This window comes from Helicoverpa zea, chromosome 28 (assembly GCF_022581195.2).
Source record: "Helicoverpa zea isolate HzStark_Cry1AcR chromosome 28, ilHelZeax1.1, whole genome shotgun sequence".
NCBI lineage: Eukaryota > Metazoa > Arthropoda > Insecta > Lepidoptera > Noctuidae > Helicoverpa > Helicoverpa zea.
In genome coordinates, this window is record NC_061479.1 from 3,929,642 (window position 1) to 3,954,092 (window position 24,451).

Here is a 24,451-nt window from a genome sequence, read left to right on the forward strand (position 1 = left end):
CCCTCAAAAAAGGTTGTGTGCACATCCCTCTAATATGGCTGAATTTAATGTAGGTAAGGAGTAGTATAGTTACCGGCACAGATATTGAGCTCTCGGCGGAAGAGTGGGGATCGCTTTGCGCACTGTAGGTCTGTACACATAAGGCAATAAACCAATAAATCGCTTGTGCGCAGGTGAAGGTCATGGCTCAATATCCGTGCCGATAACTATACTAATGTGAATTACATTAAATTCAGGCACATGGGGAAAGTTACATGAGTAAGTACATTAACGGGAATGTATAAGAACGTAGGTATATATTAAGGTGGAGTAAACATATAAGGAGAGAGGCGTCCTTTGGGTAGTACATAGGGGAATACACAAAGTAGGAAATAAGTGGACGTCTCAAGTAAATTAGGATAGTTGGCGCCGTACGCACTACAGTAGATCGCCACTGATCCGCTATTTAAAATTGTAACCGGATTATTAACAAATTTAAAGACTAAGGTCATTAACACCAAGTCAATACTATAAACAAACCTAATAGATCGTTAGATAATAATATTCTGCACGCACTGATAAAAATACATCATACCTATATATACGAATTACGTATTCGTCGAATCGAGGCCGTTCAGTTAGCAACAAGGCGCAGATGAACGCACACGTTCTTTGCTTTAAAAAAAAAAAAAAAACTTTATTGTGGAATCCCGCCATTTTTGCGATGAACTGTCAAATAGTTTTGCAAAATAAAGTTTTTTAATATAAATTGTGGTGTTGTGAGCGTGAATTGTGATTTGGATTTTCGCCAATTTTTGCTCGAAATAATCACGTATGTAAATACTGTTTATTTTCCTGTTTAGTCATTGTAAATAGTGTTGTTTCTAGTTTTAATTGGTTTTGAATTTGACTTCAAGAAAAGTGAATTTAAATATTCGAATTAAAATAATGATATTATTTATTGACCTTAGACATTTCTAGGTTAGTTCGTATTTAATTTTATTGCGATCGTTACCTATATTTAGATAAAGGTCATAGAGAGCGTAAAGCCAAATAGCTATTTATTCCATGTAGTAAAATATATACCTACGACAATTAACGTAGGTAGGTAGGTATTATTTTTTCTCTTGACATGTATTTCTCGGGGTAGTAAGCAGTTTGAGGGTAATTATACCTACATGTTATTTAGAAACGGCTAGATATGAAATAATAATGATGAGGCAGTCATATTTTTTGTTCAGTCTAATAATCTCGCATAAAATAATTGTTACTGAGGTACTTAGATGCTTACATACCCATGTTAAAAAAACGCTTAATGAGTCTTCAGAAACAAAAAAAAAGGATTGTATCCAGTAATTAATGTTCGTGGCTAAGTTACTGCAGTGCAGATTGATTGATCATAAGGTTAAGCAACGCTTGGCGCGGTCGGTACGTGGATGGGTGACCATTATGGATGCTATGACAAATTCCTCCGTATTTACTTATTATTTTAGGCGTACCAACTATGAACTATACGGCGCTGAACACAATTTATTTGGCTTCAGGTACCTCGATTGGTTTCAGGCAATTCGCGTAACTAAAAAAATATACAGGTTTTTCTAGTATTTCCTTGATTTAAGACCACTAGCATGAGCATCTTTTCATAGATGCTGAGTTTACGTGATTAAATGATCAGAGAAGCCAGTGTAGTGGGAAGTTCGCCTAGCCGTTCGTCATCATCATCTCCCGAGCCTTTTCTCAACTATGTTGAAGTCGGCTACCAGTCTCACCGGATGCGGCTAAGTACCAGTGTTTTACAAGGAGCGACGGCCCATCTGACCTCAACCTGGGCAACCCAATACCCCTTAGCAAGGCTGGTGTCAAACTTAGTGGCTTCTGACTACATGTAACGACTGCCAAGGATGTTCAGTGACAGCCGTTGGTCTAAGCTGTAATTTGTGCCGTATGATTGTTCGATAGACCTACCACGTGTCTGCGCCTCATGAGGGGCTCCAGAAGGAAGACGGTTTTAATTGATAAAAGACTGACTTGTTGATTTTCAAACCATATCTATGTATACAAAGTTGGTTGCTGTTTTTTGTAGTTACCGCGGCCCTGGTACATAAAAGGCGTAAGAAGGAACATGATTAGTTTTAGTCAGTAAGAATCTGACACTCCCTCACGCTGCTAACCTACAACGGTAAGGGTAATTTTTGATAATTTCTCAGGAAAAAAGGGTGGTTAAAAGCCAAAAGTTAGACTTCCTGGCTTTTTGATTGCGAAATATAGTTACACAATTTAATTTAAGTCGCCATGCTGACTCTCGCCTCACGGCGCGATCAAAATGTCTATGCGTACCTACATTGTAACGCCTAGGCACTTTGTTTACAATGCTTCAGACTAGCCGATATCAACAATATTGAGTCGAACAAATACATGGAGAACAAAATGACTAGCGGAGGTGCCATAACGGAAAATCTCCTAAGAAAGTAGCGCGACAACATGCAGGTGCGAGGGGGACGAGGAACGTTACTGTCTTCGCCCTTACAGGCCTTTGGACCCCATCATTTGTTGTAATACCAAAAATCGTTGTCAGTCGTCCCAAATAACCCAAAAGCCTCGCTTGTTTACTCGTAACTGTTCGTTTTGGTGATGCCCAACGTACGTATTTGAAATAGAAGAAGGCACCTATTCTCCCCGCATTATGGCATAGATCTCCGCTCATCTTTATCTAGAAGAATTCGCCCGACCTGCCTGCATTATGGCATCATCATCCTCCGAGCCTTTTCCCAACTAGATTGGGGTCGATCCGGATTCAGCTGAGTACCAGTGCTTTACAAGAAGCGACTGCCTATCTGACCTCTTCAACCCAGTTACCCGGGCAACCCGATACCCCTTGGTTAGACTGGTGTCAGACTTACTAGCTTCTGACTACCCGTAACGACTGCCAAGGATGATCAATGACAGCTGGGACCTACAGACTGCATTATGGCATCTCCGCTCATTCCTTACTCCGTGAAAAAATATTACAAACGTCCACTAGCATTGTTATCATAATTTTGACGTTATTAACCTCATAAAATGTAATATTTCACACCGCAACGTAGATACCATGCTATCAGTTGCAACAAATTGTGCAGACATTGCTGATACATAATGCAATTTATTGCAAACATTATACATAAGTCATTTGCTGTAAGTATTCTTTAATGTATCTGATTGCACTTTGTAAGACAATACGGAAGTATCAATTTATTTGATAAACAATACCGGTACAATAAAGAGGATTTTTTTTTTATTTGTTTGTACCCTGAAGACTCCAACACTTCAGAACCTATTTGGAAAATCTTTCTCTCTTGGAAAACTACACTCCCGAGTACTTCCCAGACTTGAAAGCGAACCTATACACTCGTATTTGAGGAACTGCCGCTTTAGCCACTGGGCTACTACATCTCAAAATACAAATAATACATGCATGATATAAAAACACAAATGGCAAATAGTACCTATAATATAATTCTTCATTCATACTCGTTTCCGATAAAGACAGCCATTTATTTCCAAGTCATCAGTATGTAGGTACAGTAAAAATCTTTGTTGATGAGAGCTCAAAACAGGAAATAACACAGACTGATTACATGGTTATAATAATAGTTATTTATACTATACTACTGTTAAGGAATATTATAAACACATTATAGGTGGGCTACACACTACCACGCGTCTCGCATCACATGAGCTGTGTCTGCGTAGACTTATGAACTTTATGGTGTTGACAGTAAAAATGTTTTGTCATATCAGCCTATTGCCCTTCAGTTTTTCAACTGCCCCGTTGGTCTAGCCGTGTCGCTAGCGCGGTTCGATGTCAGTTTACCGTCCCACTGAGCTATGAGAGTGATGGAATAGGTGCAGCCATAGGTGCACTCACACCTGTGTCTGCGCAAATAATTGTGTCCACTTTCACTTTCAATTCAGCGTACAAATTCTACGAGCAATGAGAATGTCGTTGACAAATTCTCTGATGGGTGACTGAGAACTTTATCATCCAGAGAACTCTATTAAATTTAATACTACGCGATAAAAATACGGCGCGTTTCAAAAACTCTCTCGTTCGAACTACTATAACCTTTTGTGGATTTTTAACCTGCGGTAAAGATGTACTAGCTCCTACGGGAACATTAGACGTGTCGTCCTTATTTTTCATGGAGTTAAAAAATAGATCAAAAGGTGTGGGACATGAACACTATTTGGTTTTAGTAGTAATAGTGTGAGATCCTCTTAATTATGTACACACATTAGCCTTTGATCTTGAGCTGATTATACCTACATTTGCTATCAGTTAATGCCCTATGGATAAACTCAAACCTATGCCTATATGTAGTACAAGCAGATAGATAGTTATAGCTCCTTATTGGTTTATAGTGGTCGCAATATGCTCTTCGGCTTGGCACCGAGCCTTTGGTTTAATCCCCGGTCGGGCACAAATAAATTTACGTGTTTTGAGAATAGTTACTTGGGCAAGTCGTAACGGCTGTAAAAAGACAACCTAGACCCATCAATTTATCGTATCTTCCAAATCAGGAGCTCATAATATGCCTACCTACACCCGAATCCAGGTAACGACCGCCACAAGCTTTGCTTAACCTTATGATCAGATAAAAAGTGCAGCTGTAATCAAGCCACAAGTTGCAAAAACATTAGGTACTCATACATAATTTCAGATTAGAGCTTCATCTTTACACATATTTATTTATTTACAGAACTGCCACCACGTCCTGAACAATTAAGCCATGGAGAAGTTACTAACAGCCTGCAAGCTGCGTACCCCCCGAGTTGGCGAGGAGTTGTCCCGAAGCCAGTACTCCCTGGTCTCCCAAGACTTGACGGAAGAAGCTGTGCAGTTGTGGCTAGGACTACCTGAGGAAGTCAGGACTGATTCCTCTTGGGAACTCTTCAAAAAACGCTATGAGAGGCACGGTAAGGGTTTAATCATCATCATCATCCTCCGAGCCTTTTTTCCAACTATGTAGGGGTCGGCTTCCAGTCTAACCGGATTCAGCTGAGTACCAGTGCTTTACAAGAAGCGACTGCCTATCTGACCTCCTCAACCCAGTTACCCGGGCAACTCGATACCCCTTGATTAGGCTGGTGTCAGACTTACTGGCTTCTGACTACCCGTAACGACTGCCAAGGATAACGGTAAACACGGTAAGGGTTTAATGTAGGTACATAAATTGTTGGTTGTGTTGTACGCTGATGTTATCATCATCTGCCGAGCCTTTTCCTAAACTATGTCAGGGCTGAAAATATCTTGCAGTTTTTTCCAAGTTTTTATGAGTATGTATTTCCAATTAAACGATGTCGATTCCAATATAATCGGTTAACTTCGCGTTGCAATAACGTTGATACAATAAAGATGGTTTGACTTTGTTTCGGATGGCACGTTAAACTGTAGGTCCCGGCTGTCATCGAACATCCAGCAGTCAGTAGTCGGCAGTCGTTACGGGTAGTCAGAAGCCAGTACACCTGACACCAGTCTAACCAAGGAGTAGTAACTGGGTTGAGGAAGTCAGATAGGGCAGTCGCTCCTTGTAAAGCACTGGTACTCAGCTACATCCGGTTAGACTGGAAGCCGACCCCAACATAGTTGGAAAAAAGGCTCGGAAGACGATGATGATAATAACGATGGTTTGGTACAAAGTCTAGACTCTAGAAAGTACATAGCTTTAATTTCTCAAATAAATAAAATAAATTAATTAAAGCTATGTACCTTTTTCCATGTGCGCGAACTATTTCCTTCTGTCCACGGCTGAAATTACTAGGAACAGCTTGTTGTAAAATCAACCATAAAACTCCCGGTAGTAATCAACGATCTAGCCTGATATGTGCAATACAAAATGCATGTCAGATGCATTGTTCAAAGCTGATATGTTTCATATGCCTGCTATAACTGCCTAGGAAAAACCCTGAAGAAAATTGTCATGTGTTAATCAATATAATGAGTTAATAGATTACAATCATTGTTAACTAGGAGGAGCTCCGGTCATCCGATCATAAAGTTAAGCAACGCTTGGCGCGGTCGTTCAAGGGATGGTAGACCATCTATGTCCTATGTCCCCGTGTTTCGAAAGGCGACGTTAACTTGACGGGTCCCGACTGGTATTTAAACATCTTTGGCAGTCGTTACGGGTAGTCAGAAGCCAGAAAGTCTGACTGTCAGTCTTAAAAAAGGGTGCTGGGTTGCCCAGATAACTGGGTTAGGGTAGTCAGATAGGCAGTCTCTTCATGTAAAACACTGATATTCAGCTGCATCTACGTAGTTGGACTGGAAGCTGACCCCCAACATAGTTGGGAAAGGCCTATGCAGATGTTGACGACTTAAAATAATATGTAATGGTGTACACTTTTCACTTCCAACACTTCATAGAGGGATAAGAAGTTTGTTTTAATGTTATTGTATTAGAACTTCATAAAAACAGCGGCAACCCATTTCATATTTTGTACGAAATATTGGTTGCCTAGCAACATAAACAATTGAATAGTTGGTCACGCATCAAGATAGTTCTAAATAAATAATAGTTTTAAAAAAACTAAAAAAACACGCTTTTTATAGAAAAACGAACAAAAAATAGAAAATAATTTTTAATGAATTTAAGTTAAGAAAACAGTGTTAAAAATTTCAATGAATATAAATTAATAATAGTGTGAATACAAAAAAAAATATTTTAAAAAAGCGTGGGGTGCATGGTGTCAATAGTTATAAATATTTTATTGACAGATATGAGTACAGTGAATTTCATTTCGATAATATCTTAAAAAGCACCCCACGCTTTTTTTAAATATTTTTTTTTGTATTCACACTATTATTAATTTATATTCATTGAAATTTTTAACACTGTTTTCTTAATTTAAATTCATTAAAATTTATTTTCTATTTTTTGGTTCGTTTTTCTATAAAAAGCGTGTTTTTTTAGTTTTTTTTAAACTATTATTTATTTTCTACTTTTTAGTTTGTTTTAAAACTATTATTTGTTTTGTAGAATTAAAATTCTCTTTAGTATACAAAAAATTGTCAATATTACAGAAAACTGCTAAAGATAATTATTGGAAATAAAAATTAACATCGAGTCCTGCCTTATCGACTGTAGAGAAAAATTCTAGAAAATTTTAATTAATTTTCTTACCTTATCGACTATAGATAAAAATTATATCAATTAACAAAAATCATATTTTGCAAATTGAAAAGCCTAGAAGTCGGTGTCTAATGGATGTTACTAAGTTAATTTTGCCACCGACTTCTAGGCCGATGCACCTAAAATTATTTTTTTTTTTGCTTTTTAGTGTTTTGGGAAGTCGGTTTAATTTTTTTGTAAAAAGGTTATTTATTTAAAGCTTTACAGTGATATGAATAGTTGTCACTATCCATACAAGTCCAAACGAGGTATTTTACATATTCAATTGTCGAGTTCCCTCGACTTTCTCTGGTCTCCATCATCAGGTCAGCTCCAAACCTTCACTGTTGCATAGGTCTTGTCAATACGAATAATTTAAGCCCAAACACGAGGTAGTTTACATATTCAGTTGTCGAGTTCCCTCGACTTTCTCTGGTCTCCATCATCAGGTCAGCTCCAAACCTTCACTGTTGCAAAGGTCTTGTCAATACAAATAATTTAAGCCCAAACACGAGGTAGTTTACATATTCAGTTGTCGAATTCCCTCGACCCTCTCTGGTCTCCATCATCAAGTCAGCTCCAAATCTTCACAGTTGAATAGTGCTTTTAGGCGTACACCTGAGTGTCAAGTTTTTACCCTATGTATGCCTACAACTTTTGAAGGTTGCCCTCGATTTCTCAGGGTTTCCATCATCAGATCCTGACCTGATGACTATGGGACCAACTGGCAGCTATTCCGAGTCGAACAAAAAAAGAATCACGTAAATCGGTCTATAAACCTCGGAGTAATCGATGTTTATGTGTAACCTCCTCCTTTTTGGGAAGTCGGTTAAAAATGGAATTATTTTATCAAATTATTGTATTGTCATCGGTCCTCAATAAATCTACAAAGTTTGAACGAAATCTGGCCGTTTCAAGTGGGTCAAAATCGCGCCCAAAGAAGTCGGTTACAAACATACAGGTGAAGCTAATAAAAAGCGTGTAAAATAGTTACCAAGGTTTACTATAACGGATGACAGAACATGACCAACTAGTTAACATAGTGATAAAAATATTAATTTAGTTAAGATTCTTCAAGTATTTGTCGTATTTCCATTATAATTGGAGTTATTTTTAGATCGCGTAACTAATTCGTTAAATTGTGAACCGTCTCGGCTTCACATACAAGGTGTCCCATGAATTGATATTGTATTTCAACAATTATCCGAAATGATTGAAAAACTGAAAGTAGGCATCATTTTTCACCCGTAAACTCCCAGGCACATCCTTAGGCTCCGAAAGTATTTGAATTTGTATTGAAAAATTCTTATACTGTTGGAAAGCCACACTCTTTCCGAGTGAGTAACATAGGCTATATTTTATCCCGGCACCGGTAATAGTTCCAACGGGTGAAGCCACAGGAAAACGGCTAGTATTTGTAAAAATTGTGTCGTTTACATCATAGGTAGGTACTTGTCTGCATCAGGACCGCCGTCACAAATCACCGATCCTCTCGAAATACATATAGAGAGTTGCTACCTAATTGCGCTACCATTAGTTGCTACCAATTGCTACCCTCGTGGTTTTGAAGATATTCGGCGGTCCTGACGCAGACAGGTACTTCTGAACCTTTAAACATGAAATGAAATATACATTATTGAATGTTTAAAGGAAAATTGCTAATCCTTTAAACTAAGACTTTTCAATGTCACATTACCAAAATTACATAATGCAAACATTTGCTCTTACACTTAAATCTGGTCAAATTTCACAAAATTGGCACGGTCACCTTATTTGTTATTTAATATTTACAATTACTAGCCCATTTTGGATTTTACATTAAAGTGCTAAAATAAGTGTCAACCGTCTAAAGTCCGGTTACCTAAAATGTCTGATTAAACTTGGATAGGTATATTATATACGTATGTATAGCCATTGTTGGCCCAAGAACACCGACAATATAAACCTCAGTTTTCATAAAACAATTGTTTAATATCAATTTTACGAGTTTCAAAGTTAACAGTTTTAAGAAAAGCCACACCACGGCCACGTAAAGAGAAGACCATCTGATAACGTGGGAAATTTGGCTCTGCAACTTTCCATCCCCGGTCGAAGATCGAGAGGGCGCCCCAAGACCTGATGGCGGGACGTAGTATCGAAAGACCTGAATGTGTGCCAGGTGTCCGAGAGCGACGTCACGGATAGAGCGAAGTGGAGAAGAAAAATAAGGAAAGCTGACCCCACCACCATGTGGGATGCATAGCAAGAAAGAGAGAGTTTTAAGAAAAGCAGACGTTGTCGATGATCTTGGGCTGTACTATTTAAATCATCTTTATTTTGTACTCATAAAATATCTCAGCCTTGTTGGGCGATTTATAATCATTTTTATCGCCTTTTTATCGTCCTACTGCAGGGCTGCGGCCTCCTTTCACAAGGAGAAGAAAAGAGCGTTAATTACTCTGCATTTCAGAGTCCGTTTTTCCTTCACATTTACTCAGTCATTGGTGTCCAAGATATACTTAGAAAGTACATGATAACTTAGAGAGAAAAGTTAAAGTTAGTACTTGCCAAATCTCCTACTTGACCTTCGTGGGACGAGGAACGTTACTGGCTTCGCCCTCTTACTTTGGAACTCGCCAAGTTTTAGTAAACTCAAAATTCTTCGGCAGATGGTGTTAACCTGAGGTAAATAAGGTGGTGAGTATGAACGTGGACGGATATAGTGGAAAAGGAAGACCAAAGAAACGATGGATGGATTGTGTGAAAGTAGATATGGTAAAGAATGTTACTTGTGAGATGACGGCAGATAGAAGAGTATGGAAGAAGCAAACATGAGCGCCGACCCCAAATAAAATTGGGATAAGGGCAGGAGGATGATGATGATGAGATGTGTTAACCTTGTTAGTTCATTGGTAAATCCCACTTGAGCCTTAACCTCTATTAAAATAAACAATTTCATTGCTAGGTGGAGTCAACACACACAGGTCTTCGAAAAACGGGGCAGTGACCAAACGCCTGCCTTCAGTCAGTTCGGCGCCGCACCTACATGAAGCTGGCAGCCAGAATGATGAAGTTATGGTCCTCAATGGTGCTAAAGGAACTAGGATAGACACGGAGAATAAGAATAAGCAGGAGAGAGTGTATGTACCATGGTTTTCATCTAAACTTGTATTGGAGAGATTTTTGGACTCTTTGGGAATTTTGATGTAGACGGTTTTATTTCGCAGATCCGATGATATGCCTTCAGGTTTGGAAACATCGAAAAAACCTTCCAAGGTAAGTTTTACTAGGATTTTAGCTTAAATAAAGTAGAAACTTACCAGTGGTTGTGTATTTTTGGTATTTACTATCTTCCCAACGGTACTTGTTAAAAGCTACTTTGAAGTCAACCAAAATTAAACGAGATGACTAACTCTAGCAGTTTTTCGGGTTTTAGAATTTCGAGCCAATGTACCAACAACTAAAATACCGAATTATAAGGTTTCTAAACTCGCACACCTTGGCTCAGGGTTCAAGAAGGAACATGTTTTATTCAGTAAAAGTCTAATACTCCCTCACGCTGTGGGTGCATTTTCATCTGATGATTTCCTTATAAAAAAGGGCTTTCAACACGCAAATTCGTACTTAATATGCCTATTTTTTCCTTGCTGCGTTACGTACTTAAATTTTTATCCATTTTCAGATGGCACAAGCCAGACGGACAGTTAAAATTTCAATTTTAGTGGGAGTTTGGATATTCGTCACCGTAGCTTTTCTTATGCACAGTGAAAAAGAAGAGGTTACAAGACATTCTTCAGTCGCACCAGAAAAAATTAAAGGTTTGTTTTGTATTTGTGGGACTAGTGGCTAAATGACTAACGATACACTCCGTTTGACAAGGCACTTAACTAAAGATAAACTATCTTGCCATACCCCAAATTACTTATTAGTTACTGTAGACTGTAGTAGGTACTTCTAAAATTGCGTATTTAAAAACTCCTTTGAAAAATAAATTAAATTAATTATTTTTTGAGATAAATGTTTGTAAATTCTTTCTTTACTGTCGTCTTTTTTTACTATGTGTGTGTACAAAAATTCGTAAATAAATAAATAGAATGCGGCTAAAAACCAATGAAATCAACAATTACTTATTCAATTGAATTAGAAGTTTTAAGCAGTAGTTTATTTGTTTAACATGTATTTGTATAAAAAGTCGTACCAAAGTATCAAAATAGTTTAGCTTTAATTATCGTCATCATCATCCTGCTCTTATCCCAATTTTATTTGGGGCCGACGCAACATGCTTTCTCCTTCCACTCTTCTATCTGTCGTCATCTCACAAGTAACTCTTCTTCTTCTCACCATATCGACTTTCACATAATCCATCCGTCGTTTCTATAGTCGTCTTCTTCCACTATATCCGTCTACGTTTATACTCATCAACACACAACATAATTGTTTACTGCTAGTTCCATGATCTCCTGAGCCTTTTCCCAACTATGTTGGGGTCGGCTTCCAGTCTAACCGGATTCAGCTATGTACCAGTGTTTTGCAAGGAGCAACTGCCTATCTGACCTCCTCAACCCATTTGCAAGGAGCGACTACCTATCTGACCTCCTTAACCAATTCTTTACCTTTAGTAAATCATCACCAACCTTTCGAGTATGAGGGTGTGGGTTCGATTCCAGGGTCAGGCAAGTACCAATGCAACTTTTCTAAGTTTGTATGTACTTTCTAAGTATACTTAGACACCAATGGCTGATAAAAAGGTGAAGGAAAACATCTTGAGGAAACCTGGACTATAAAAAGTCTGAAATCACCAACCCGCATTGAGCAAGCGTGGTGATTAATGCTCAATCCTTCTCCATGTGAGAGGAGGCCTGTGCCCAGCAGTGGGACGATAAAAAGGCTGTAACAGTAAATCATCATCATCATCATCATCATCATCTCAGCCATAGGACGTCCACTGCTGTGCATAGGCCTCACCCTTAGATCTCCACAGATACCTGTTGGAGGCGACCTGCATCCAGCGTCTTCCGTCTTTAGTTAAATCTACTTAAATAGAATAAAGTTGCTGACTAAACGAATTATTTCAGACTACATAATAGAAAATGATCAAAATAAGCAGTCAGTACTTTTGAAGCTAACGGGGCCATTTCTATCTGAGCAATATGAGAAGAAATTAAATTATAGTGAAAGAAAGAATATGCATAAAATGCACATTTGGATTGAAAAGTGGGTTGTGAACGGAAATTCTAGTGATGGTTTTGTCAAATATGATGCGGTTCAGGTAAGGTTTATGAAGACAATTTTCATTTTATAAAAAGTCTAGGCTTAGTAAGCGTACTTTAAGTAATTGTAGCTAAAATACTGTAGTTTTAGGTTGTCCTGGAGTATTTTTTTGAACATCTTCTAAAAGAGACTTACCTGCCTGTCTATATTCTTCTACAAAAAGGGCAGTCTTACCTATGTTTCGCGCTTTTTTATAGCGAAAAGACTGGATGTACTTAACAAACTTTAAATTTGGATTTTTAGGTATCTAAGTTTTGTTGCTCTTTTAACAATTCTGGGGAGTTTGTTCCACCACTTCTTCCCCGCAAAAAAAAAAAAAAACAGGAAGGCAAGGCAAATTTTTTGTAGAATAAACTTTCAAAAAGGCCTTATTTTTAGCCTACTTCGAATAAATAACCTTTTTATTAACAAATATACCTACTTATTACAGCCATACCTTTTTTGTTTTTTTAGACCTCAAACCACTGGACGATTCTCCTAGAAAATCAGATGGAAGATTTTCACGAAAGCGAAACCCGTTCCTCCATATTACAATTACCTCCTTTATCCACTAATACCAGTGTCCTGTCTGTCCGTTTGTCCTCTACTTCTCATACAATAGTTCCTTTTACATTGAGCTATACTTTGGACCCTTTGGACAGAACCGCGGGTTTAGTATATGCGTGTACACTGCTGGCTTCTTTGTATGCTCTTATCGTTTTTGAGGTAAGTTTTTTTAAAATGGCTTATTCAAGCGCATTTTTTATTTTGGCAACTTTTTATATGTATTCTTTCCTACAATCACTTTTATAAGTAAGTTTGGTAAGGTAAAGTACACATATTTGGTAAGGCCTGCTAATTGCTTAAATTAAATTGGTTGCATAAAGTCGGATTTCATCATCCTCCGAGCCTTTTCCTAACTATGCTGGGGTCGGCTTCCAGTCTAACCGGATTCAACTGAGTACCAGTTCTTTACAAAGAGCGACTGCCTATCTGACCTCCTCAACCCAGTTACCCAGGCAACCCAATACCCCTTGGTTAGACTGATGTCAGACTTACTGGCTTCTGACTACCCGTAACGATTGTCAAGGATGTTCAATGACAGCCAATTATTACTATAAAACTAATTCTTCAGGTAATAAACAGAACGATGGCAGCTCTCCTATTATCAACAGCATCTTTAGCTGCATTAGCTATAGCTGGTGAAAGACCGTCCATCCCCGAGCTGATCTCCTGGCTGGATGTAGAGACCCTACTTCTACTCTTCAGCATGATGGTCCTAGTCGCTTTCCTGGCTGAAACTGGGGTCTTTGATTATTTTGCTGTTCTCACTTTTCAGGTAAGTGGGAATGATCATCATCATCATCCTCCGAGCCTTTTTCCCAGCTATATTGGGGTCGGCTTCCAGTCTAACCGGATGTAGCTGAGTACCAGTGCTTTACAAAGAGCGACTGCCTATCTGACCCCCTCAACCCAGTTACCCGGACAACCCAATACCCCTTGGTTAGGCATCAGATACGGCCTTTTGCAGGTTTCCTATGCGATGATCTCCTCCTAGCCAATAGCGGCTACGGCAGCTATTCTCATGTAAGGAGATTAGCCAGCGGACATATTATAGTGCACAAGCATTTGCTTGGACACAGGTGCACTCACTATTCCTTCACTCTCATAGCCCGATAGGATGGTAAACCGACCACCGGAGAGAGACCACAAGCAGGACCGACATTTATATTCTATGTCCTTCTCCCGGTTTTAAGCTACCTCTCCTCTAATTTTTATCTTAATCGCCGTTCACGCGTGATGGCGTGACCAAGGGATATAATCCAAAAATGTTCAAGTATTTAATATCTTGTTTTCAGTTAGCAAAAGGCAAAATTTGGCCGTTGATCACACTGCTGTGCGTGATAACATCGGTAGTTTCATTGCTATTAGACAATGTGACGACTGTTCTTCTTATGACGCCAGTTACTATACGGTAAGATTTAGTTATAAGTATTATTTTATATATTTTTTCTTTTGCATTTTAAAAATCTCTTTTAGGCCCTCGACTATTGTAATTGTAATTATACTTGCTGCTCCCTTTTGCTCGCGTCAGGAGGGAACTACTTCCCGCACCCAGATAAAAATAGCATATAATTTCCTCGTTAAATGGGCTATCTTAAACTAAAAGATTTTTCAATTCGAAACAGTAGTCCCTAGGATTAAGACGCTCAAGCAGCTTTACATAATGAATCATAATTTATAATATCACATCAATAATTCAATTTTTTGTTATGAGGAAGGAGCCCTAAAACTATAAATGACCTTGAATTTAATCACCAGACTTTGTGTGGTGATGAAATTGGATCCAGTACCAGTTCTGCTTTCAATGGTGATGTTTTGCAATCTTGGGGGAACAGCTACGCCAGTTGGAGATCCTCCTAACGTGATCATCGCTTCGAACAAACAAGTTGTACAAGCTGTAAGTAAGAAAATACATAAATATTGGTCCTCATCTGCCTAGCCTTTTCCCAACTTGTGGAGTCGGCTTCTACTTTAACTTGAGTCTAAACTGAGTGCCAGTGTGCCATGTGGAGCGACTGCCTATCTGATCTTCTCAATCCAGTTACCTGGGCAACCTAATACGCCTTGGTAAGACTGGTGTCAGACTTACTGGCTTCTGACTACCCGTAACAACTGCCAAGGATGTTTAATGACAGCCGGGACCTACAGTTTAACGTGCCATCCGAAACACAGTCATTGGTGTCCAAGATATACGCATGCGGTGTTTACCTTTAATTAGGTGTGCAGTATTAGTATCCTAATCTTAAGAAAAAGTTGTATTGGTACCCATCAATTGATCGTGTCTTTTAAAACACGGAAGAACTTGGAATAAGATAGTCTACCGACCATACCAAGCTTTGTTCGGATTTTAGAAATTAGATAGGCAGTCGCTCCTTGTAAAACACCGGTACTCAGCTACATTCTGTTAGACTGGAAGCCGACCCCAACATGTGTACTTACTTTTAAGTTTCTTTATAATAATTAATATTACGATGTTTTTTTTTTTTGTAATTTTCAGGGCATCAATTTCACGAATTTTACTATTCACATGACCCTTGGCATACTTTTCGTGGCTATCCAGACTTATTTTCAACTGCGGTTCTTATTAAGAGACCCTAATAAGTTAAGGATCAGTGAGTCTGAGGAAATACAGGGTGAGCATTTATATTCATCACTAGCTTACGCCCGCGGTTTCACCCGCGTCCCGTAGCCGGATGGTGACAAAAACTCCTAAAACCTTCTCTCAGGTCGAAGTTACCTCCCCTCTAATTTTCAGCCAAATCTGTCAAGCCGTTTTCATATTATGTCGTGACAACGGAAAGCGGGTTTCATTTATAGGTATATATATGTTACCGTAAGATCACAAACATCGTTAGATTACAATCTATCTCGAGAGATTGTAAACTGTCGAATTATTGTGAACCGTAACATCTGATTGCAATTTAACGCATTATTTTTCGCTATATTATAATCTATCGATGAGAAATTGTCAAATTGTCAACTGTCCGAAAGCTCTCTCTGATTGGTCAGTCTTTTTGTAAGATCGACCAATCACGACCAGCCGTTCTGTTCCCATGGAGTTCCCGTAGAGTTAGGAATGAAATAGAGGTGTCAGTTAAATAAAATAAATGCTCTTCAAAAATTCTTCAAGTATTAAATTTATATAAAAATAACTCTTATAAAAATACAGTTAGGTATTTTGTCTTCAAATACAAACTAATATTTAAAAATAAAATAAAAGGGGTGCTAATTAAACAGGCTTCTTTTTAATATCATTATTCGCCCCCAAAAATGTATGTTGCCTTCTAAATTACTAAGTCAGCCACAATTAATAAAGCGTCGAGCATCTAAATAATACTATCTTAGCCACGAGTTATCTTCCACTCTAAATACAACTCAGCATGATGGTTATTTTTTTGCATCTAAATTTGTAGCATGCATTCTAACAGTAAACTTCTTAAATACTATTAAATGACATCATAAAAATATTTATTTACCTTCTAATTTTTTAACTCGTACCTACTGAGTTTTTTGTTTAAAATATAACACATCCCATATTAATTGACCCAGCATGGAAGTAAGCATGCAACATGCAGCAAGCATAACTTCTGTCACGGCTCCGGCGCTGCGGGGCTCCGGCGGTCCCATGCGAGCTTATCGTCGCAGATGGTTTTCACGCTCACCACCGCAGCTTCGGCTTGCTGGCCGGCTCCGCCGGCCAGCCTCAGCCGCGGCGGCGAGCGCTGAAACTACCTGCGCCTCAGCTCGCAGGCCGCCTCGCCCCTCCGCGCCTACGCGGTTTTGAATTGCACTCTAGGGGTAGGGCAGACAAGACTACGTGGAGTCGGTTTTGCAGCGATTCGTTTTCGTCACTAACTTCAATTTTTAATACAATTTTTAATTGTGTGTAATTTGAGTCTTAAAAATTAAGTACAATTTTTGATTTTATAAAAAATTAAACCGTCACTTATTTTTGCACGTCAAAGAGCTGTGACACCGGGAGTTGCAAAGAACATTGTCTTTTTTGACGTTCTACCAATCAGCGCGCAAGATGCATTCCGTTCTACGCCAGTTGACAATTTGACCGCTCTACATCGCTCTCGATCTTACAAAAAGACTGACCAATCAGGGAGAGCTTTCGGACAGTTGACAATTTGACAATTTCTCATCGATAGATTATAATATAGCGAAAAATAATGCGTTAAATTGCAATCAGGTGTTACGGTTTACAATAATTCGACAGTTTACAATCTCTCGAGATAGATTGTAATCTAACGATGTTTGTAATCTTACGGTGACATATATAAGATTAGCACTACATATTTATCGTAATATAACTTAGATGCTCTGAAGTTGGCTACCGGTAACTACGTTACTGTCAAAATGACAAAAACACTATTTCGCATGCATGAGGCCTCCAAAGACCTGCTTAATTACGGCAAAGATATGCCATCCTTCATGTCGTAAATGTCGGTCCTGCTTGTGATCTCTCTCCGGTAGTGCCGGATTGTCGACCCATTTCGCTATGAGAGTGAAGGAATAGTGAGTGCACCTGTGTCCAAGCAAATGCTTGTGCACTATTATGTTCTGCGGAGCTAGCTGATCACCTTACATGAGAACAGCTGCCGTAGCCGTTAATCATCTAGGAGGACATCACCATCGTGCAAAATTACTCAAAACTTACTTAAAAGATAAATACCTTAAAACTTTATTTTCAGAAATCCGTCGTCAGATTTCAATATGGCGTCACGCAGCCGACTCTCTCCCTCATTTGAGCAATGATCACTTAATCATTAAGAGACGACTTGACAAAAAGATATCTAAACTTATGGCTAAGTTAGATCTTTTGGTTAAAGAGGGTAAAGTTAGGACTTGCCCTAAAAAGGACTTTGAAGCTACTCTAGCTGATATGAGGGAAAAGGTAAGATCAAGTATGTATTGATGTACTTTTTAGTCGAGTTCTCCTAAGAAGCTCTTATAACCCCAGCGGGGCCCACCAGGTCCCAGTGGGGCCAAGGCCTGCCATTGCTTCGGGATTGTTCGTGCGAGTTACCGCGGGGCTGGTACATTAAGGGCTTAAGAAGGAATATGGTGGGTTTTAGTCAGAAGAGTCTGACACTCGCTCACGCTGCAACCACAGCCATTTGATGATTTATTTAATGCATCGGCCAAAAAAATCTCGATGGTAGTTGGGAGCCCCCTACAAGATTTATTTTATTCTGGTTCTCAGTATTTGTTGCTAATACATCATCAGTGAAAATTTCAACTGACAAGCTTTAGGACGAACAGACCGGCATTGACGTCAGTTAGTACTATGGTCCCGTTTTCCCCTTTGGGTACGAAACTCATTTTTTTTATTATATATTTTACAGTACAAAATAAGAGACAAGGCGCTTCTAGTCAAATGCTCCGTCACCATTGCTTTCGTGGTCATAGTATTTTTTCTCCACTCCTTACCTGAATTCAGTAAGTATTATTACTATAATATCACTCTTAATATTCCAAAGGTGAAATTAAGGTTTTCCAAAGGTTAAAACGATGGAGCATTTTTGTTGAAACTTGTTATGGATGTGTTTAAAATGAATTACTACTTTGGCTAGATAGATGGGATGACATTGAAATATGTATATAAATTTTATACGTAACAGTGCTTTAAGATGTGAAGAATGCATTCGAATCACTAAAACACATACACAACTGCAAAAAAATAATGAATTTAAGAACATTTTAGACTTTTGTTTAATGGTTTAGATTTTTTCTAATATACAATATTCGGCACACCATTTCTAGTAGTATTGCGTTTAGTAAAATATGAGTATATTGGTCTTTTAAGAAGGGGTACCACAAGGCAGTGTAATAGGTCCTATATATTTTTTTGGCATACACATGGTGATGATGGCATGGGTTTTTAGGCGCCAAATTAACAATTATATAACTTATTTATTTAATGGTTATCTTTAAAATTAACATAAAACGAGTAAAATAGACCAAATTGTACAAAGGCACAGCTTATTTCATAAAAAAATCTCCGGAAAAAAGCCCATTATGGGAGAGTTAGAATAAAAAAAGGGATATACGTGGGCGGTCCCATAATGAATTGGCCTAACTATGAACTAATACTGGAGTAATACTGGATATAACTAGTAATGGAGGAAATGAAACGAAACCGATTTTATTTTTCTATATATTCAAAATGAATACCAATACACTTCTGACATCTGCGAATTAACATTTCTTCACCTTTATAAAAGTAATCACAATTTTACCCCAAAAAAGGCCATTCCATTGACTCGCGCTTGCTTTATATGCTTTGTGGATCATTATACTTTTTCCACCACAAAGATCCAAAAACTATGAAACGCAACGCCCGTCTCTGTACCGCTGAAAGAAGTTTCGGTACCCATCTTGCTCTCACTTTTTTCATGTGCAGATGTTCATGGAGCGCATGTTGAAAAATGCTTTTAGGGAGCCCAAGGCTAGCTGCAATTTCTCTAATCTGCAAATGGCGGTCACTCCGAACCTCCTCTTCAATAGGAGTAATTGTTTCGGGAGTGAACACTTCCACAGGCCAACCGTCATACCCAATGTCTTCGAAGGTTTCTCTCCCGAGGCGAAACTTTTTACCCAAATGTTTCACTGTGTTATAGGAAGGGACAGACTCCTTTTACACGCGTTCATTCTTTTATTCGCGCAGGGGATAAACCTGCTTTAAACAGAAACTTTAACAGACTTCGATACTCAGTTTTCGACATTTGGAAAAAATACGCGCCTCTCGTCATTCAAATGTCTGCTAAACTAAAACTAAGCATTTCATGTCGATGCGTGTTTTTTTATATTAAGTACACGATAAACGTACTTTTTAATGACACATAACATGTAGCGAAATATCGCCTAGAACTATATCAGGCCAGGTCATTATGGGACCGCCTAGGTACATGTAGGTAGCCTGTGAAAAAAAAAAGGATTATCATTAGCATAACTACGTCCTTGAATTTGACACGGATGCAAATCAACAGCTTGTATAAATAAACACATAAATACCATGTGCACCTATTACAATATTAGCGGTATGTTTCATCTTTCTTTCCAAGATCGTGTATCCCTGGGTTGGTCGGCACTCCTAGGTGCCTTATTGCTGCTGACACTAGCTGATCGCGAGGATCTAGAGCCAGTGCTGCACAGGATCGAGTGGTCCACACTGCTGTTCTTCGCTGCACTATTTGTCTTAATGGAGGTATGAGCTCATCTCATGGAGAACAAAACAAAAAAACTATATTATAATCTGATCATCCAAGGTCGCCGGAAGACGCTGGATGCAGGTCGCCGTCAACAGGTATCTGTGAAGATTTAAGGCGGAGGCCTATGTTCAGCAGTGGGCGTCCTATGGCTGAGATGATGATGATGATCCATTTGCGAGTTACGATGCCAGATACACATTTACACACACGCAGACACGTCAAACTTATAATACCCCGTCGTTTTTGCGTCATAGGTTAGTTCTTTATATTGCTAGTTCTGTATATCGGATGTGTCGTACCTAATCACATGAAATCCTATCACATATACTTTATGATATTCTATAGCGAATTAAAACCTAATCCATTCAGTGGTTTAGAGCCACAGGAGTCATTTTTCGTTTTCATAATTTACAACATCATGTGTAAAGCAGAGATAAAGTTAGGAATATCGTATGTTTTGACCAGTTAACAGCTGTCAGTTTTCAAGGGAGAATTTCTATTGTTTGTAATGACTGAGTCATAAATGGTGTTCTAATTCTCGCATATTTTTATTCTATTTTGTTTGAAAAAATCTTTTTGGCGTATTTTATTTTTTTCTTTAGCATACATATATTAATCAGTATCGTGTTCAATATAATGTGATTAGCTACGGCCAAGTACGGTACACTTTGTATAATATTTCTCTCTTTTTGAACAAGAATATTTTTTACCACTTGTGTTTTTTTTATTATATTTTTCATTTATAATGCTCTCTATGAGCCAATAAATAAATAACTATATTTACATGTGTTTTCAGGCTTTATCTAAACTAGGTCTTATAGGCTACATTGGGGGTTGGACTGAAGCTTTAATCCTAAGAGTGCATGAAAATGACCGTTTGGCAGTCGCACTGGTACTTATGTTGTGGGTAAGTAAAGTTAAGAACCTACATATTTCTTATTTTTTTCTTCTTATCGAGGAAGCTGCAGTTTTAATCACCTAATGTCAGAGTTTTCTCCATGGAGTACAAAATAACTATTGGAGATGTCATAACGGAAAATTTCTTAAGAAAGTAGCGTCGCCAAAATGCAGGTGTTCGGAGGACGAGGAACGAACCGGCCCATTTTTTTGTAAATCCAAAAAATTGCATCAATGGCATCTCCGCTAATCTTTCCTTACATAGGGCTTTTAAATCAAGCCTTTTAGGAAAAATTGATTTCCTTCGTGTTTCGGAAAGCACGATAAACTATAGGTACCGGCTGTCATTTTACATCTTTGACAGTCCTCACAAATGACTATCCGTAAGAAGAAGAAGAAGCTAGAAAGACAACCAGTCTGTCTACAGTCACTCCATGTGACACACTGGTACTCAGCTGCATGCAGTTACACTAGAATCCGAACCCCGACTTGGGAAAAGACTAGACAGATCATCATTTCCCGAGCCTTATACCAACTAGAGGTATGTTGGGGTCGGCTTCCAGTCTAACCGGATGCGGCTGAGTACCAGTGTTTTACAAGGAGCGACTGCCTATCTGACCTCCCCAACCAGTTACCCGGGCAACCCAATACTCCTTGGTTAGAAAAGGCTAGGCAGATGATGACCAAAGTTCTACGCAAATATTCTGCAGATCTGGTATCGTCGTGTGACAGGTCGTTGAGCTCCCTAAGATATGGTTGAGCTACACGACGACTGATGCATGCGTGCTGTCTGTTGGGACTGGTCAGCTCCAGCTTGATGTGGCTCTTTCCTCAAGGCCATTCCAGACCGCGTACATGGTGACACTCACACATAATATTATTTGATTTATAACATGTTTGGACTTTAAAAGAGACTATGACCCTTAAGTTTGTTTCGGCGTTTCTTCTCAGGGACCAGTCAGTTAGGAAATACCGACCCCAGCGTTCTTAAATTGACGTGTAAAAGTGATGTAATGTCCAACTTGCAAAATAAACGATTTCATTTCATTTCTGCAGGTTTCAGGTATAACATCAGCATTTGTAGACAATGTTCCTTTAACGACTATGATGGTGAGAGTCGTGACGTCACTGGGCACCCATCCTACGCTTAACCTGCCTATGGCTCCGTTAATATGGGCACTATCTTTTGGAGTATGTTTGGGCGGTAAGTTTTACTAATACTAATTTTAATAAAGGACAATGGGCAGATTGGTATACCCCACCAATAGCAATGTCATATATATCATTGGATAGGCCTTTTTATGTAGAACAATATTTACTATGACAGCTTTGCTGAAATGTTTGTCCGTTCTGAGATATAGATCAAAAACTGTGCAAAAGTTAGAACTAAGTAATCTATTGATAACTCAAGTTTTTAAAGGAAAATCTAAGAACTACTAAGTGTAAGTCTTGTATGAAAGAAAATCAGATTACAGTATTGATTAGCATCAGTTTTAAGATTGTTTGTAATCTATATCTCAGAACGGACAAACAATAGAACAAAGCTGTCATAGTAAATGTTGTTCCAGTTAAAAAGACCTATCCAATGATATGTATGACTTTCCTATTGGTGCGGTTTCTCACTACGCCCAACATCCAGTTGGTACAATAAAAGGTTGAAATGCTACATAATAGTAACAATTATGGATCCTAACGGGCACAGTAGTACTTACAAGACTTAAAGTTATTAGTACTTAGATTTTCCTTTAAAAACTTGAGGTATCAATAGATTACTTAGTTCTAACTTTAGCACAGTTTTTGATCTATATCTCAGAACGGACAAACATTTCAGCAAAGCTGTTATAGTAAATCTTGTCCTACATAAAAAGGCCTATCCAATGATATATATGACATTCCTATTGGTGGGGTATACCAGGTCCCATATATTTGTGCCCATTGTCCTTTTGAAGGTGAAAGCTACCTAGGTTTTCAATAAAGAACGGTTAGGAGGTTAAAAACACCCAAATTGGCTTGTCTCAATCAATTTTTTTCCAAATCTATACAGTTTTTGACGTGAAAAAAATATATAGGTACCTTTTAATCTCGAACATATTTCCGAAAACCAAGTTTCAAAAGACATTTTTGAAAAGTTTTCTACGTACCAAAAAAAAGGAAACTAACCTCTTAAAGATCTTCAAATAAACAATATCTGTATTACTATCCTTGATAATTATAATATTAGTAAGAATACTAAATAGTTTTGTATACTTATAGCTAACATAAAAAATAGTAAGAGTTATGTTTTTTTTTTTTCGGCAAACGTAGTGTAGGACGTCCTCAGGCACGGTGGAGTGATGACTTGCGCAAGACGGCTAGCAGGAGCTGGATGCGAGAAGCCGAAAATCGATCTCAGTGGCGTGCACTTGGAGAGGCCTATGTCCAGCAGTGGACTGATATAGGCTGATGATGATGATGATGTTTTTTTTTTTTTTCAGGTAACGGCACATTAATAGGAGCTAGTTCAAACGTGGTTTGTGTGGGGCTGGCCGAACAACATGGCTATAAAATTACTTTTATGCAGTTCTTTAAAATTGGCTTCCCAATTATGATAGGACATTTAATAGTGGCTACAGGCTATCTTTTGTTGTGCCACTGCGTTTTTACATGGCATTGATTTTTAGGGTTCCGTACCCGAAGGGTAAAACGGAACCCCATTAAAGTTAAAGCTTCATTAAATCTATTGCTGACACTTTTTATCTTGTTGACAAAGAAAGAGACAGCAATAGATTTAAAGAAGCTTTATCTTTAATGGAGCTTTTTGCAACTGACGGTTTCTCACGTAAGTACCTTACATAATGAGGGCTATCGTTTTTTGTTTCACCAGAAGCGTATAGTAAGTTCAACTCAGTCGTGCGCGCGGCCCTATGTGTGGGTAACCCTTGTACATATACAGTGACTTTGTGTGCGTGACAAGAGGTACAGTCGGGTACAAATACAGTTATTTAGGGGTTGTATACGGCTGTTTAAAGTACAGTTATTACGTAATTTAGTTTATTTATTTATAATGATTCTGTATCGCTACTTGAAAAATCAAATGATGAATTTTCGGATTCGCTACTTTCACCAATGTTAATTATAAATTCTGACTCCATGTCAAAATGTCTATAGTATTCTTCTTTTTTCTTTTGTACATGTCGACAAGTATTACCCAACATCCCTTCATCAATTTGACTTAAACGTTCATTTATGAGTTTCATTATTTCCGTCTTATTTTGGTCGACATTATGCGAAGCAATATAATTTTTTAAAATTCCCCACACATTTTGTTTCCATTATTATACTAAATTATAGGTCTTTTACATTCTTAGTCCACACATTTATTTATTGTCCGCGTACCCCGAGCTAGAAAATATGTAAGGAGTATTTAATTCATCT

At 38.3% G+C, this 24,451-nt stretch overlaps 1 protein-coding gene across 1 annotated transcript; it reads left to right on the forward strand.

The window, feature by feature from the left end:
* Positions 1-624: 624 nt before the first annotated feature.
* Positions 625-23,901, forward strand: LOC124643831 (P protein-like). Its single transcript, XM_047182936.1, has 17 exons — positions 625-811; positions 4,719-4,935; positions 10,075-10,249; positions 10,337-10,385; positions 10,792-10,927; positions 12,185-12,378; positions 12,834-13,085; positions 13,495-13,698; positions 14,219-14,334; positions 14,682-14,820; positions 15,421-15,556; positions 17,621-17,823; positions 18,275-18,368; positions 19,994-20,136; positions 20,937-21,047; positions 22,094-22,241; positions 23,512-23,901. The coding sequence occupies exons 2-17, from the start codon at positions 4,749-4,751 to the stop codon at positions 23,688-23,690; spliced, it is 2,466 nt and encodes an 821-aa protein (XP_047038892.1). The 5' UTR covers positions 625-811; positions 4,719-4,748; the 3' UTR covers positions 23,691-23,901.
* The last annotated feature ends 550 nt before the right edge of the window (positions 23,902-24,451 follow it).

Excerpts from the sequence above, each read along its gene's own strand:
- LOC124643831 (XM_047182936.1), top strand. The coding sequence starts at position 4,749 with ATGGAGAAGTTACTAACAGCCTGCAAGCTGCGTACCCCCCGAGTTGGC. Across the intron at positions 15,557-17,620 it reads TGAGTCTGAGGAAATACAGG|AAATCCGTCGTCAGATTTCA; the intron begins GTGAGCATTTAT and ends CTTTATTTTCAG. Across the intron at positions 20,137-20,936 it reads CACTATTTGTCTTAATGGAG|GCTTTATCTAAACTAGGTCT; the intron begins GTATGAGCTCAT and ends ATGTGTTTTCAG.